This window comes from Hypanus sabinus, chromosome 5 (genome assembly GCF_030144855.1).
Source record: "Hypanus sabinus isolate sHypSab1 chromosome 5, sHypSab1.hap1, whole genome shotgun sequence".
NCBI classification, from domain to species: Eukaryota; Metazoa; Chordata; class Chondrichthyes; order Myliobatiformes; family Dasyatidae; genus Hypanus; species Hypanus sabinus.
This window is the reverse complement of record NC_082710.1, coordinates 163,000,989-163,017,425: the sequence shown is the minus strand read 5'-3', so window position 1 is coordinate 163,017,425 and position 16,437 is coordinate 163,000,989. Positions and strand designations below refer to the sequence as shown.

The 16,437-nt window shown below is 44.7% G+C and overlaps 1 protein-coding gene across 1 annotated transcript in view; it reads left to right on the top strand.

Moving 5' to 3' along the window:
• The window catches only part of LOC132394807 (uncharacterized), a 63,983-nt gene extending 62,116 nt beyond the window's left edge, over nucleotides 1–1,867 (top strand). The window contains exon 12 of the mRNA XM_059971213.1: nucleotides 125–1,867. Coding sequence (XP_059827196.1) covers nucleotides 125–202 — 78 coding nt within the window. The 3' untranslated portion in view covers nucleotides 203–1,867. The remainder of the gene's footprint in view (nucleotides 1–124) is intronic.
• The last annotated feature ends 14,570 nt before the right edge of the window (nucleotides 1,868–16,437 follow it).

The following is a 16,437-nucleotide window of genomic DNA, read 5'->3' as shown; positions in this document are numbered from 1 at the left end:
CCTCCCCTGCCCTGTCCCTCACCCCTCCCCCCCCACTCTGCCCGTCACTCTGTCCCATCTTTATCTCAGTGAACTAGGTGAAGATTTGTCATCATGAATAACAAACACATTCTGTCCATTTTAGGGTCGTGGAGAAGTGCAGGAATTACAAACTCTCAGCCCAGGTCATGAAGCTGAACCTGAAAATCATCCGGTCAGTTAGAAGGGAGACGGCAGCCTTCAGTTCCAGAGGTGACTGTGAGGGCAGGTTCTGTGTCCCTGCTGTAGACTGGAGCCTGGAAAATCCTTCCCTCCAACAGTGGGGAACATGGTGCTCTGCAGCTGTAACTTGTCTCACCCTGAGTGAGAACAACACTGCACTCATTTCAGCTCTCAGCTTCCGGTGAGAAATTCAATCCTTGATCATCTGGCAAAATTCTCATTGGCACCGGAATCATTTTAAGGAACCATGAAAGAGGAGTCCAGAGGGGCTCGGTCCACAAGACCTTATGGGTTTGTCTCTGATTTAGATCTCTGGAAGGTGCAATAACTACATAATATGTGCTTCAGAAGACAGTCCTGACTGCAGTCTGGGACATCAAATGCAGCTCCCACACACAGCTGAACTGCTTTGCCTGATGAAGACAACCACAATCAGGTTTATTGTCACTGTGTTATGAGATGAAATTTGTTGTTTTGTGACAAGATCACTGCCTCTCAGATTCCTCGCCTTGGGATCATTCATTGCTGATCTCTACCACATCTCACACTTTACTCCTTGCTGCTGCCTGGCTGGAGCCCTGGAGGGTCACCAAGGCCCCTTGTACAACAAGCACCTCTTGTGGTTAATGTTCCCCACCAGAATGACAAGGTCTCTCTGAGTCCCTCTCCTTTCCCATCATTTCCAATCTGTTTGTGAAGCAGCAGCACTTCCTATTGCTTGTATTTGTTTGTGCCATCGAGGCTGACTTCCCCTGTCGTAGCAGAGAGGTGAAGTGCTGGCAGCTGAGAGAGATCAAACTGAACATCCCGATGTCACCATTTTCACTCTCGGCCATGGCATTGCTCTTCCATCACGTCGGTGTTACAGGAGTTACCCTTTGTACCCTCGCAGGAGTCAGTTGGAACTGGAGTTCCCCTGTTCACCTGTTTACTGGAATCTGTGCAATGAAATCACCCGGCTACAGTTTCAGGACAATAATCCCCATTCATACACGCATCGTTAACCCTGAGCATAATAATGAGGCCGGCATCATCCAACTCGGAGTGACACATCAGTGATGAGCATTTTCTTCATCAATCTACAAACATCCAACTATTACTCCTGGGCCATCCTGAGAAGGGTCACAGAGTCACACAGCACAGAAACAGGCCCTTCGGCCCACCAAGTCCATGCTGACCTTGTTGCCCATCTACACTGATCCCATTTGCAATCATTGTGGGATCCACATCAAATTTGTCATTTCCAGCCCAAATTGTCTGCTGTTAGTCAAACTGAGGACAGTGTGTAGACTCCACCCCACCTTTGTGTTGTTGTATCAGACTAAACCAGTGAATCCAAGCCCAGAAATCCTTTCCATTTGGTACAAGTATTAAAACTGCTCTGGCTGTTACACTAATGCTGTCATCAGAAATCCCATAAAGATTGTGATTTTCCCCAGTACCAATACCAGGTACAGCATTTCCTCACAAAGTCCCTCCCATTTCTGTACAGTGAGCAGTGAAACTGCAATAAAACTCTATGAGTCTGAATGTTGTATTGGAGGGTGATTTTGGGATATTTTAATCCTATACTGTATGTACATGTGTACATTTGTGTTTTAAGCATGTTGCCTGATGCCTCTTTATGACCATTGCTGATTAAATAAACCACTTCTGTTTTGCTGTTGGTGATGATTCTTTAATAGGATCAGCCTAATTATGAGAGTCGGTGACCAGAACTGCACACAATACTCCAAATTCGATCTCACCAATGCCTTATACAACTTCACCATAACATTCCAACTCTTATACTCAATACTTTGATTTATAAAGGCCAATGTACCAAAAGCTCTCTTTACTACCCTATCTCCCTGTGACATCACTGCTAGGGAATTTTGTATCTATTCCCAGATCCCTCTGTTCTACTGCACTCCTCAGTGCCCTACCATTTACATTGTATGCTCTACCTTGGTTTGTCCTTCCAAAGTACAATAACTCACATTTGTCTGTATTTAACTCCATCTACCATTTTTCAGCCCATTTTCCAGCTGGTCCAAATCCCTCTGCAAGCTTTGCAAACCTTTCTCACAGTCCACTACACCAACGGTCCCCAACCACGGGGCTGCAAAGCACGTGCTACCGGGCCGCGAGGGAACGATATGATTTGGCAGTATGAAACAATATGAGCCAGCTGCACCTTTCCTCATTCCCTGTCACTCCCACTGCTAAACACACGCAAGGTCATTATGCATGCTTATTTAATACCCACGTGAGGTCATCAGTCGCCTAAACGCAGTGACACCCTTGCGCCAGGGATCACTGGTTGGCCTCGAGTAATTGACCGCCTCATGTGGCCAGCGGGAAGTGCCGTTGCTACTGGCCTTATATGTTCTACCATAGTGCAATACCTCACACTTGACTGCATTAAACTCCATCTGCCATTTTTCAGCCCATTTTTCCAGCTGGTCCAGATCCCTCTGCAGGCTTTGAAAACCTTCCTCACTGTCCACTACACCTCCAATCTTTGTATCGTCAGCAAATTTGCTGATCCAATTTACCACATTATCATCCAGATAACTGATATAGATGACAAATAACAATGGACACAGCACTGATCCCTGTAGCACACCACTTGTCACAGGCCTCCACTCAGAGTAGCAATCCTCCACTACCACTCTCTGACTTCTCCCATTGAGCCAATGTCTAATCCAATTTACTACCTCACCATGTATACCTAGCAACTGAATCTTCCTAATTAACTTCCCATGTGGGACCTTGTCAAAGTCCTTACTGAAGTCCATGCAGACAACACCCACTGCCTTCCCTTCATCCACTTTCCTTGTAACCTCCTCGAAAAACTATTAGATTTGTTAAACATGACCTACCATGCACAAAGCCATGTTAACTCTCCCTATTAAGTACCTGTCTATCCAAATACCCATAGATCCTATCTCTGAGTACTCCTTCCAATAATTTACCTACTACTGATGTCAAACTTACTGGCCTGTAATTTCCCGGATTACTTTTAGAGCTTTTTTTTAAAACAACGGAACAACATGAGCTATCCTCCAATCCTCCAGCACCTCACCCATAAATACCAACATTTTAAATATATTCGCCAGGGTCCCTGCAATTTCAACACTAGTCTCTTTCCAGGTCTGAGGGAATACCCTGTCAGGTCCTGGGGATCTATCTACTCTGATTTACCTCAAGATAGCAAGCACCTCCTCCTCTTCAATCTGTAGAGGTTCCATGACCTCACTACTTGTTTGCCTTATTTCCATTGACTCCATGCCAGTTTCCTTAGTAAATACTGATACAAAAATCCCATTTAAGATCTCCCCCATTTCCTTTGGTTCCATACATAGCCAACCACCCTGATCTTCAAGAGGACCAATTTTATCCCTTACTATCCTTTTGCTCTTAATATACCTATAGAAGCTCTTTGGATTATCCTTCACCTTGACAACCAAAGCAACCTCATGTCTTCTTTTAGCTCTCCTGATTTCTTTCTTAAGTTTTTTTTTGTATTTTTTTATACTCCTCAAGCACCTTACTTGCTCCCTGTTTCATACATGTCATACATCTCTCTCTTCTTTATCAGAGTACCAATATCCTAAGAGAACCAAGGTTCCTTATTCTTATTCACTTTGCCTTTAATCCTGAAAGGAACATGCAAAGTCTGCACTCTCAAAATTTCTCCTTTGAAGGCCACCCACTTACCAACAACATCCTCACCAGAGAACAACCTGTCCCAATCCACGCTTTTTAGATCCCTCCTCATTTCGTCAAAATTAGCCTTTTTCCAGTTTAGAACCTCAACCCGAGGACCAGATCTATCTTTATCCATGATCAAGTTGAAACTAATCGTGTTATGATCACTGGAACCAAAGTGTTCCCCTACACACACTTCTGTCACCTATCCTAACTCGTTTCCTAATAGGAGATCTAATATTGCATCCTCTCTAGTCAGTACCTCTATATATTGATTTAGAAAACTTTACTGAACACATTTCATAAACTCTAGCCTGTCTCACCTTTAACAGTATGGGAGTCCCAATCAGTCTGTGGAAAATTAAAATCCCCTACTATCACAACTTTATGTTTCCTGCGGTTGTCTGCTATCTCTCTGCAGATTTGCTCCTCCAATTCTTGCTGACTATTGGGTGGTCTATAATACAACCCCATTAATGTGGTCATTCCTTTTCTGTTTCTCAGCTCCACCCATATGGCCTCGGTAGACAAGCCCTCTAATCTGTCCTGTCTGAGAACTGCTGTAACATTTTCCCTGACTAGCAAAGCCACCCAACCACCCACCCTTCAACCCTCTGCCTCTATCACGTCTGAAACATCAGAACCCTGGAACATTAAACTGCCAGTCCTGTAGCCAAGATTCACTAATGGCGACAATGTCATAATTCCATGTGTCAATCTGCGCCCTCAGCTCATCAGCCTTCCCCACAATACTCCTCGCATTGAAATAGACACACCTCAGAAGATTATTACCACCACACACAACCCTTCTATTTGTGACTTTGCATGAACCTTTAACATCATTTATTTTCACCCCCACTCCACTATCTACTCTGGCACTCTGGTTCCCATCCCCCTGAAAATCTAGTTTAAACCTACCCAATAGCACTAACAAACTTCCCTGCCAGGATATTGGTCCCCCTGTAGTTCAGGAGTAATCCCTCTCTTGTATAGGTCCCACCTGCCCCTGAGGAAGTCCCATGATCCTGAAATCTGAATCCCTGCCCCCTACAACAGTTCCTCAGCCATGTGTTCATCAGCCAGAGCATCCTATTCTCACCCTCACTGGCACGTGGCACAGGTAGCAATCCTGAGATTACCACTCTCGAGGCCCTGCTATTTAACTTCCTACCAAGCTCTCTATACTCACTCTTCAGGACCTCCTCACTCTTTCTTCCTACAGCATTGGTACCGATGTGTACCATGACATCTGGCTGCTCACCCTCCCACTTCAGAATACCGTGCACGTGATCAGAGACATCCCCGACCCTAGTACCCGGGAGGCAACAAACCATCCGGGAGTCCCTGTCACGACCACAGAATCTCCTGTCTGTACCTCTAACTATCGAGTCCACTATCACTACCACTCTCCTCTTCTTCCTCCCTCCCTTCTGCACTGCAGAACCAGACTCAGTACCAGAGATCCGGCTGCTGCAGCTTGTCCCAGGTAAACCACCCCCCCCCCCAACAGTATCCAAATCGGTATACTTGTTGTTGAGGGGAATGGCCACAGGGGAGCCCTGCTCCTCTTCCCTTGCCTGACGGTAACACAATTAACTGTGCGTTGCTCCTTTGGCGTAACTGCCTCGCTGTAGCTACTATCTATAAACTCCTCATTCTCCCGAATGATCCGGAGGTCATCCAGCTCCTGCTCCAGTTCCCTGACGCGGTTTGTTAGGAGCTGCAGCTGGATGCACTTCTTGCAGGTGTCGTTGTCATGGAGACCGGAGGTCTCCCTGACTTCCCACATCCTGCAAGAGGAGCATTCCAACATCCTGCCTGGCATTCTCTCTACTCTAAACAAACAAAACAAAACTTACCAGAACCCACCCTCGCCTCTGTCTGCTCATGCTGAAGCCTGTTGAGCCAAAGCCATCCCACTCTGCTCCCTCTCACTCCGCTGCCCTCTAGATATGGTGGTCTTTTTTTAAACCTTTGGTGCTCGACGTCACATGCCTGCGCAGTCTAGCCTCTTTCCCCCGAGCAGTAAAAAAATGACTTCTGTCTGAGATGCCTTTACTCCTTCACTCTCAGCCTCTTGCTTTGATTAGTCATAGTCACATCCATTACGTTTGTAGGATATTTTGTTCAAGGTCAGTGGTGTTTCTATACTAGGCTGTGATGAAGCCAGTCAATATACTCTTCATTGCACATCGAGAGAAGTTTGTTAAAGTTTTAGACATCATGTCATCACAAAATCCTGAGGAAGCAGAGCTGCTGCCATGTTTCCTTCGTAATTGCACTTGCATGCTCCAAAATGATGACACCAAGGAATATAAACTTGCTACCACTCTCCACCTCTGATCCTCTGATGAGGACTGGGTCATGGACCTCTGGTTTCCCTCTCCTGAAGTCTACAGTCAGTTCCTTGGACTTGCTGGCATTGAGTAAGAGGTTGTTGCTGACATCACTCAGCCAGATTCGCAATCTCCCTCCTGTATGGTTGAAAGGTTCCATTTGATATCAGAGAATATAAACAATATACGATCTGAAATTCCTACTCTTCACAGACACCCACAAAAGCAGAAGAGAACACCAAAGAACAAATGACATAAAACCTCAGAACCCAAAGCCTCTCTCTCCCTCTCACCCCCAATCCCACCCTCCCCTCCCTCTCCCACTCTCCTTGCCACTCTCCACACCCTCCCAACTCTCCCCCCTCCCGCCCCTCCTCCTCCTCTCCTCTCTCTACCATCTCTCTCTACCCCTTTCTCTCCTGGTCTTCTCCTCCCCTATCCTCCTCCCTCTCTCTCCTCACTCTCTCTCCTCCCCCTGTCTCTGTACCTCCTACCCCTCCCTCTCCACCCCTTCTCTCTCCACACCCAGTCTCTCCCCATTCTCTCTACCCATTGCTCTCTACCTCTCTAGGCCATCTGTCCCCCTCTACCCCTCTCCCCCACTCACTCACCATCTCCCACACTCTCTCTTCCCATCTCCCCCTTTCTAACCCCTGCCCCTACCCCTCCCTTCTCCCCCACTCCCACACTCTCCCATCTTACCCCTCTCCCTTGCCCCACCCTCTCCTCTCCCCTCTCTGCTCCACAGACCCCAAACGCCTCTAGCACCCGCTCTAGCCCCTCTCCCCGACCCTTTGACCTTTAGCCTCTGAGAGTATGCGGGTAACAGAAGGACAGCCAATCTACTGAAAAGCATTCTGGGAAAGGAACGGTAGGCATTACTTATGTTGTTATAACTGGTGCAGTGTGTTGGGTCATCTGGTTCAAAAAGTTATGTCTCCTTCCTGTGATGTTGCCTCCAGTTCTCGGTGGTAGGGGGAGCTGTACTGGCGATGGAACAAGTCCAGAGAATTGTCCCTACTCATTTCTTTGGTCTTACTGACATTGCGCATAAGGTTGCTGTTACGACACCTCTCTACCAGCCGACTTAGCTCAGTTCCTTCGGTCACTTCATCACCATCCATGATTCTGCGAATTTTTAAGAGCGGTGCTTCGCCACATCGTTGTTGGCGTAGAGAGAATAGAGCAGTGGGTGGGGAGAAGCACGCAGCTGAGTTGATGGTCGGTGAGACGCAGATGAGGTTTTACCATCTGCACTGACTGTTGGCTCCCGATGAGTATGTAAAGGATCCAGTTGCAGAGGGAGGGTCAAAGGCCCAGGTTCAGGAACTTGATAAGTTTTCAGGGGATGATGGTGTTGGATGCAGAGCTCTTTTCATTGGTCCCAGTATTAAATTAGCAGGTGAATTATTGCCAACAAACCAGCAAATCTGGTGACTCGGCAGGTCATCGATAATGTTGTGGAACCTTGGTTTTTCATTGAAGACTCTTTCATCTGCCTGTTCCTGTAGGGAATTAATATGCTTTCACACAATGTACCAAGGTGACATATCACACTGTCACTGTTCCCACTCTTGTTAGTGTACAGTTGACAATAAATCACTCTGTAATCAGTAAACAAGCAACATTAAAAATAAGCTCATTAAAATCAAACACTGCTATATTCTTTGATGCCAGAAGTGCAAGTTTTGACAAAGGGCTGATGAATTCAGTAAAGTTTAGTTAAGAACATACCTATTATGTTTTAAGAGGTAGACTATCCATTTTAAACAGAGATTGATTTTTTAATGAATGTAACATCAGATTAATGGCAGTGATTCCTGCTAACAGACTGCTACAGATATAGATTAATATTTGGTTAGTGGATCAAATGATTAAATAATATGAAAATACTGGAAATACTCAGCAGGCCAAGCAGCATCCGCATAGAAATATGAAGGCAACTTTTGGGTTGACTTTGTGTTCGATCTGAGACATTTCTCCTTCCATGGCAGCTGCCTGACCTGCCGGTCATTGGTTTCTTTGTGACGGTGAGAGATTGCTGCTGACATTGCATCTCATTAATCAGTAGTTTCTCCTTTAGATGAACTGTCCAAACCTTCCATCCAGAAAAACAGCAGCTCTCTGCATTCCACCATCCAGCTCAGCTGTACTGTTGACGGAGATTCTCCGAGCTACCAATGGCGGAAAGACGGAAGGGAGGTCTCCCAGGATCAGTTGCTGGACGGTAACAAAAGCCTTGTTATCCCGAGCGCTTCCAGAAGTGACTGTGGAACTTACACCTGTGATGTCACCAACCCCGTCAGCTCTGTCCAGGCAAACTACTCGCTAACTATTCACGGTAAGCTTGTTTGTGGATGACATCATGAGGGTACAGTTCATCATCACTGCTGGTGCTGAGCTTCTGAACACAGTCTGTGCAAATCCGTCGTGAAGCAGAGAGAGCAAAAGTTAATTAAAAATCTTTAAATATAAGTCATCAGCAGGTTGGTAGTGTTACAAACCCCGTAACTGGGTGTCTTACCAGCAAAGATAGGAGTGTCCGTTGGAGTCTGGTGCTACTATTTTCAACAGTATTTATTAGTAAAAATACACAAAAATAATATCAATGCAAATATACAGATAATATACATCATCAATACTAAACCTAAAAGTGCGGGTATAATAATAATCAATAAGAAATAAGCTCTATCGTTGTCTAGGGGATAATGAATTGTCAGATGGAAATATAAAGTTCAGTTCATGCAGGCTGCGGTATTTGTTGGTTGCTGTGTTGCAATTGTTGGAGAGAGAGAGAGAACAGTAACAGCTATTGACTTGCCGACTTTCCTTTACGAACTTGATCCGTCGATGCGTTGTTGTTGTGGCCATTCACTTATGACCCCTCCATCCTTTAGCTAGACTGTTCTTCCATGGAGGACTCATCACCCAGGCAAGGGTGGGCACACACACAAGCCCCCACCTGTCTCGTAGCGTTTCTCCTGGTGCGTCTGAGGGATGTTGCCCCAGACCCTACTTTTTATCCCCACTCACGGGGTCTCAGGTGTCAATCAGGTTGGGATGATGCAACCCATCAAACCAGCCCACTCTGGTTGCCCCCTGAGGGATTTCAATGAATAGAACAGTACTGAATAAACAATCCTTCTCCAAGAGACAATAGCAGTAATCAATGGTTCCGTTCTGCTTTTGTTAGGAGGAGTCATTCCACTTTGTGTATCTCTGAGTTGTCTCTCTCTCATTAACTGACATGAGCTGTTTATCAATAATAACAGTCTCGGCAGCTTTCCTGTGTCTCTCTCATCTCCCTTGATAACAGCATCGGAATAGTAGCGATTTGTGATTCTTCAAAAGGGGGGGGGGGCATTGGCGATTCTGTACCCTTCTGCCCATCAGAGTTGTTCCTCATTCGTAACAGTAGAATGAGAAAAGGAAGAACTATTTCCCCTGAAAACAAAGGTGTTGGTCTCCTATTTCCTCGCTGTATAGAAGCTGTCCCTCAGTGCTGGAGGTAGTGAGGGAATATTCTGTATTAGGTTGCCGAAGCCTTGACTGTTGTCATCATCATCATCAGGTGCCGCGCCCAGTTTGAGCTTTGACGGCCAAGGCCCACACACTCCTGTTTCGGGTCAAGTGGATCAATTCTTTGGTATTCATTTCCATTTCTCTGGCTGCTGTCTCCATCATCATTTGTCTTTGCCTTCCTCTTGCTTTCTTCCCTTCAATCTTTCCCATAATTACCGTGCATTCTAACTCCTCTTTCCTAATCACATGTCCAATGAAGTTACGTTGCCTTTTCATGATCTCGTACATTATTTCTCTTTTTGTTCTTGCTCTGTTCGTGACATCCTCATTAGATATTTGTTTCATCCCTGATATTCTTTGCATCCTCCTCAAAATCCACATCTCTGCTGCTTCAATTCATTTCCTCATGTTACTAGATATTGTCCAACATTCTGAGCCAATAACATAACTGGATAAACGTAACATTTCAGTACTCTGAGGTGGGTTGCCATGCCTAGTCTAGTGTTGGTCAATATTCTCTCCATTCTCGTAGAGTTGTCTTTTGCCGTCCCTATTCTGCTTTTGATGTCCATGTCGCACCAGCCATCTGATTTCACCCAGCTGACTTAGTCACTGGGCTGTTACACGACAGTGCAAGGAGTAAAAAAATTACTAGAAGTTACAGTACAAGTAAAATGAATAAATGTGCACAGGAGGAATAAAGCATAGAGCAGTACAGGCCCTTCAGCCCACAATGTTCTGCTGACATTTTAACCTACTCTAAAACCAATCTAACCATTTCCTCCTACATAATCCACCATTTCTTTACCATCCATGTGCCTACCTAAGAATTTCTTTATCTCGCTAATGTATCCACCTCTGCCGCCACTCCTGGTGGTACGTTCCATGCACTTAACACTCCATAAAAAAGCTCACCTCTGGATTCCCCCAACACTGTCCTCCAGTCACGTTAAAGTAATGTCCTGTCATATTGGTCTGCTCTGCGAGGTGATCTATGCCGGTTATCTTGTACACAGCTCATCTTCCTTCACTGCAAAGAGAAAAGTCCTAACTCACTCACCCTATCCTCACAAGACATGCTCTCTAATCCAGGCAGTATCCTGGTAAATCTCCTCTGCACTCTCTCTAAATCTTCCACATCCTTCCAATGATGAGGTGACCAGAACTGAGCACAATGTTCCAACTGTCTAATGAGCTAGTGTTCAAGGTTTCATGGATCGTTCAAAAATCTGACGACAGAAAGGAAGACATTGTATTTAAAACTATGAGTGGGAATCATCAGGGTCTTGTTCCTCCTCTCTGAAGGTAGTAATGGAAAGAGGGCATATCCCAGTGGTGAGGGTCCATAATGATGAATGTTGCCTTCTTCAGGCAATGCCTATTGAAGATGTTCTTGATGGTGGGAAGGGATCTGCCCATGACAGAGCTGGCTGACTGTACAATCTTCTGCAGCCTCTTTTGATCTTGTGTGTTTAAACCTCCATACTGGACAGTGATGCAATTACTGTCAGAATGCTCTCCACCATACAGCTGTAAAAAATCCTTATCTTTAGTGACAAATGAAACATCCTCACACTCCTAATGAAGTATGGCCATTGGTGTGCCTTCGTCATGTTTGCATTAATATGTAGAGCCCAGGATAGGTCTTCTGAGACACCACTCAATCCAGCTGATCTACTTGGGCACATCCACTCTTTGCCATCTGAAATTCTCTCAACAACAGTGGTGGTTGTATTCCATTAGAAAAAATTACTTATAATTTAAGAGATAAATATGAAACATTTTTGAAAATTTGGAGCCCTTATTTACAAAAGACAGGATTAAATATATAGATGCTTTGAAGATGAAACAATTGGTTATTAGGGGAAAGAAATAAATATACATATAAAAATTATTACGAATTCCATGGAGCATGTGGAGATCTTCCAACAACCAGGCAGGCATTCTTTCTTTCTTTCTTTCTTTCTTTTTTTTTCTATAGGGCAGTTAGGGGGGAGGGGTTAAGGGGAGGGGGTATAGGTTATATACATTGTTTTTTCATACTTTGTAATCATTTAAAAATGCAATAAAAAAAGTTAAAAAAAAACAGTGGCGTCATTGGCAAATTTATGCATGGTGTTGGGCTGTGGCTAGCCACACAACTGAGAGTGTGTAGAGACCGGAGCAGTGGGCTAAGCATGCAACTCTAAGGTGCATCTGTATTGATTGTCAGTAACGAAGGGATGAGGAACTTAAAAGAGTCTTCGACGGGTACAAAGAATTGGACGGAGTATGGACTATGTAGACATGGTGTACACAAAAGGAATTAGTTTAGTTAAGCATTTAATTATTAGCTTAAAAACACATAATGCTGGCAGAACTCAGCAGGCCAGACAGCATCTATGGGAGAAAGTAGTGACGACATTATTAGCTTAGTTAGTTCTGCATAACATCATGGGCCAAAGTGTCTGTTCCTGTACTGGTCTTTGTTCTTCATTGCTAATCGATCTCAGTCCTGGCGATGTGGACTCATCTTCACCAGAAGTACTGCAGTGCTTCAGGATGACAGCTCACCACCACTTTCTGACAGACAATGAGGGATGGACAATTAATGCAGTGCTTTTTAGATATGTCCATATGGAAAATGAATTTATTAAGAAAAATCAGAAAGCGTGTCCAATGTTGGTTTGACCTAATACGGGGACTTCAGTTGAATGGGTTGTTGTGACAATAAGAGGTTGATCCTTCCTCTGAGAATCCCTTTGTTATTTCGACATGGAACTTTTCTGTTGGCAGATATTTGTCCGGTGGAGTATGTGCCTGCAACAATTTCCCGACTGTCAATATGCGGAATAGTATTTTCTGCAGTGTCATTTATTGGTTTTCTGTCACTGTGTTGCTTGAGAAACGAATTGGAAAAAGGTAGGTATCAAATCTTTGCTCTTATAAACCCATGTCTACCCGGTTAAATTAATCTGATTAATTTGAAAACTTTAGTGTGGTGGTGGAAGAACACTGAGACTGTCTACAAGAAGGGTCAGAGCCGTCTCTATTTCCTGACGAGACTGAGGTCTTATAACATCTGCCGGACGATGTTGAGGATGTTCTACGAGTCTGTGGTGGCCAGTGCTATCATGTTTGCTGTTGTGTGCTGGGGCAGCAGGCTGAGGGTAGCAGACACCAACAGAATCAACAAACTCATTCATAAGGCCAGTGATGTTGTGGGGGTGGAACTGGACTCTCTGACGGTGGTGTCTGAAAAGAGGATGCTGTCCAAGTTGCATGACATCTTGGACAATGACTCCCATCCACTCCATAATGTACTGGTTAGGCACAGGGGTACATTCAGCCAGAGACTCATTCCACCGAGATGTAACACTGAGCGTCACAGGAAGTCATTCCTGCCTGTGGCCATCAAAATTTACAACTCCTCCCTCGGAGTGTTAGACACCCTGAGCCAATAGGCTGGTCCTGGACTTATTTCCACTTGGCATGATTTACCTATTATTATTTATTTATTTATGGTTTTATATTGCTATATTTCTACACTATTCGTAGTTGGTGCGGCTGTAACAAAACCCAATTTCCCTTGGGATCAATAAAGTATGTCTGTCTGTCTGGAATTCCATTGCATTCCCAAAGCCCTGTTGAAAATAATTATAAAAGTACAGAAAAAGTGTGACAATACTTCTTATCAATGCCCCTTGCATATATTCATCCGTCCGTATGTTCATCCGTCCTTCACTCCAGGGAAACCTGTCCCATTCCACCCAGTCTGTATTTGGCCCTTATCTCTCCTTTCCGAACTTATCTGTCTAAATGTTATAAATTCACCAGAACCTAACCTTTCTCTAGTTCCATATACCCCCTCCTCCCACACCACATAGAAAAAGTTCCTTCTGTGACCCCCTTTAAACCTCTCCCTTCTATTTTTAGGCCTTGGAAAAAGAGGGAGACTATTCATCTTTTCAATGACCCTCATGATCTTGTAAACCTCTAGGTCACCACTCTGTCTCCTACACTTCAGGATTAAACAATGTGCAGCCTATCCAGTCTCCTACAGTGGTGTACAGAGGGTTTCCTGTGTCCTAACATTTGTTTTCATTTCTCCACAGGTTCACTGAGGCAGCTCAAATACTTGTTTTTGCTCCTGTTTGCCTGTGACACTCTGTCTCTTGTTGTTATTTCCATTGCCCTCGGTTCCTGGATTGCAATAAAAGGTATGTGCAAAAATAGTATTTGTTATTGACGTGAACGTGATCTGCTCAGGCAAGGAGGGAGGGAGAAGGCCGTGCGCCCTCTGCATCACAGAGTGTATTGGTCTCATTAAAGTTATGGATGACGTGGTATGTTTAGGCAAAATCTCTTTCTTTGGGTAGAAATATTGAATACTAGGTGCTATCACTTTAAGGAGAGAGGGGGAAAGTTTAAAGGTGATGTGGGGGACATGTTTTTCATCCAGGGTGGGCTGCCTGGGATGGGGGTGGAAGCAGTGACATTCCAAAGGCTTTTAGACACAGGGAATGGAGCGATATGGCTCATGGATGGCATGGTGTTGTAGTTGTTATCTGAGTTCAAGGAGTTTGTATATTCTCCTTCTGACCACGTGGGTTTCCTCCAGGTGCTCCTGTTTCCTCCCTCACTGCAAAGACACACAGGCTAGTAAGTTGAGGGTGTGCTATGTTGGCGCTGGATGCAAGGTGACGCTGGCCGTCTGCCCCGGCACAATCCTCGGAATGTGTTGGTCGTTGATGAAAACCCTACATTTCTCTGTATGTCTTGATATTTTGATGTGGACAGATCTCCACTGGTCAAGGTCAACCCTGAATGTTGCATTGTAGCTGTCTATGTGATACGCAAGCCAGGGCGGTGCAATATGGTAGCGTAGTGGTTAGCACAATGCCTTACAGTTCCAGTGACCCAGGTTCAATTCCGGCAGCTGCCTGTAAGGAGTTTGCACGTTCTCCCCATGACCGTGTAGTTTTCCTCCGGGTGCTCCGCTGTCCTCCCACAGTCCAATGAAATGCCAGTTAGTAGGTTAATTGGTCATGGTGAATTGTCCCGTGTTTAGGCTACATTAAAGTCGAGGATTCCGGGGCGTCGCTGCTTGAAGGGCTGGAAGGGCCAATTCCACGCTGTATGTCAATAAAACGTGGGGAACAAGCTGATGCCCGTGCAGCAAGCTCCTCCTTTCCACACAACTGGTGTATCCAAAGGAACGGCAAAAACCGATACGGTTTGGCACCAGGAGTTCCCATTCAGCATTGAACTCAATGTAGGAATGCCTTAGGGACTCCAGCTCCGGATTTTTCCTCAGTGTTTACTCCCGAAGCTTTCCCCAAGGCAACGGAGGTTTGAGGTGTGTTCATGGGTTTATTGATCAATCAAAACCTAATGGTGGAGGGAAAGAATCCATTCATGATTTGATTAATATCATTCTACAAGCTGCCCAAAACTAGTCGGATCCCATTCCCACTCCACCATCCAGTAAGGTCATGTCTCACCTTTCACTTCTGCTGCACTCTCTCCCCTTGACCCTTTCCCTTTGTATGGAGTAGGAGTTATGGTACAGTTACATATAGAGCTGACTAATTCGTCATCTCCATCATGGACACAAGCCTCCATAGTATCCAGGACATCTTCAAGGAATGGTGCCTCAAAAAGGCGGCATCTGTCATTAAGGACATCCACCTCAATATTTTTTGGTTCTATTTTTTCACTAGTTATTTAACTATTTATATATATTACACACTCAAATATATTCATGCTGTATATATGTCATTGTCATTGTTCAGTCTTTAAATCGAGTTCAGTTCTTTGTGATCTCATGGACTCCTGCACACCAAGCCTTCTTGCTGGAAGCTGCCTCTCTAAGCATCCATAAGGTTTCCTTGGCAAATGACTGGAGTGGGTTGCCATTTCCTTCTCCAGTGGACCATGTTTATTCTGACCTCTCTGCCATGACCTGTCCACCTGGTGTAGCTGTACATGGTGTAGATCATAGCGTCACTGAGATGCACGAGCCCCCTCACCATGACAAGGTAATGGTCCATGAGAGACACTGTATATATACATAATGTAATTCAGCTTTTTTCTCTGTTATCATGTATTGCATTGTCCTGCTGCCATAAAGTTAACAAATTTCATGACATATACTGGTGATATTAAACAAGATTTTGAATCTGATTCATACTTGAAGGACTAAGTGTTTCTGCAGGCTGTAAATTAGGAAGGACATTATGGTCTGGGAGTGAGAGCAAAATAAATGACCAAAAATGGGTTCAGAGGCTACACAGATAAGGGCCATGGCTACAAATTTGTAGAATTGGGGATATTTCACCAAAGTTCTGAATACTTCATGGGAACTCTTGGCATGGTTTGGGAGCAAGTATTTCTATAAGTTTCGGAGTCTAATACCAGATGAGCAGAGTCTGGAAAAACAGAGCCAATATTGCAGAGTGAAGGCAATGAAAGGAAGAGATGCTAGAAGTATCACTGGATAAAAGGTCTGGTGTTTGCATTCAATGCAGATTAGCGGATATTTGAGTAAAGGTATGAAGGAAGTGGAAGATGTGCATGAATGGAGTCAAATCTGGGTCAGACCTGTGTTCAGTCTGTTCTGAGCAGATTCAGGGGTTAACTAACCTGCTGATGTTTCAGAGTTGTGATCCTAGAAGGTCCTTCACCAATTCATAAAGGAACTTGG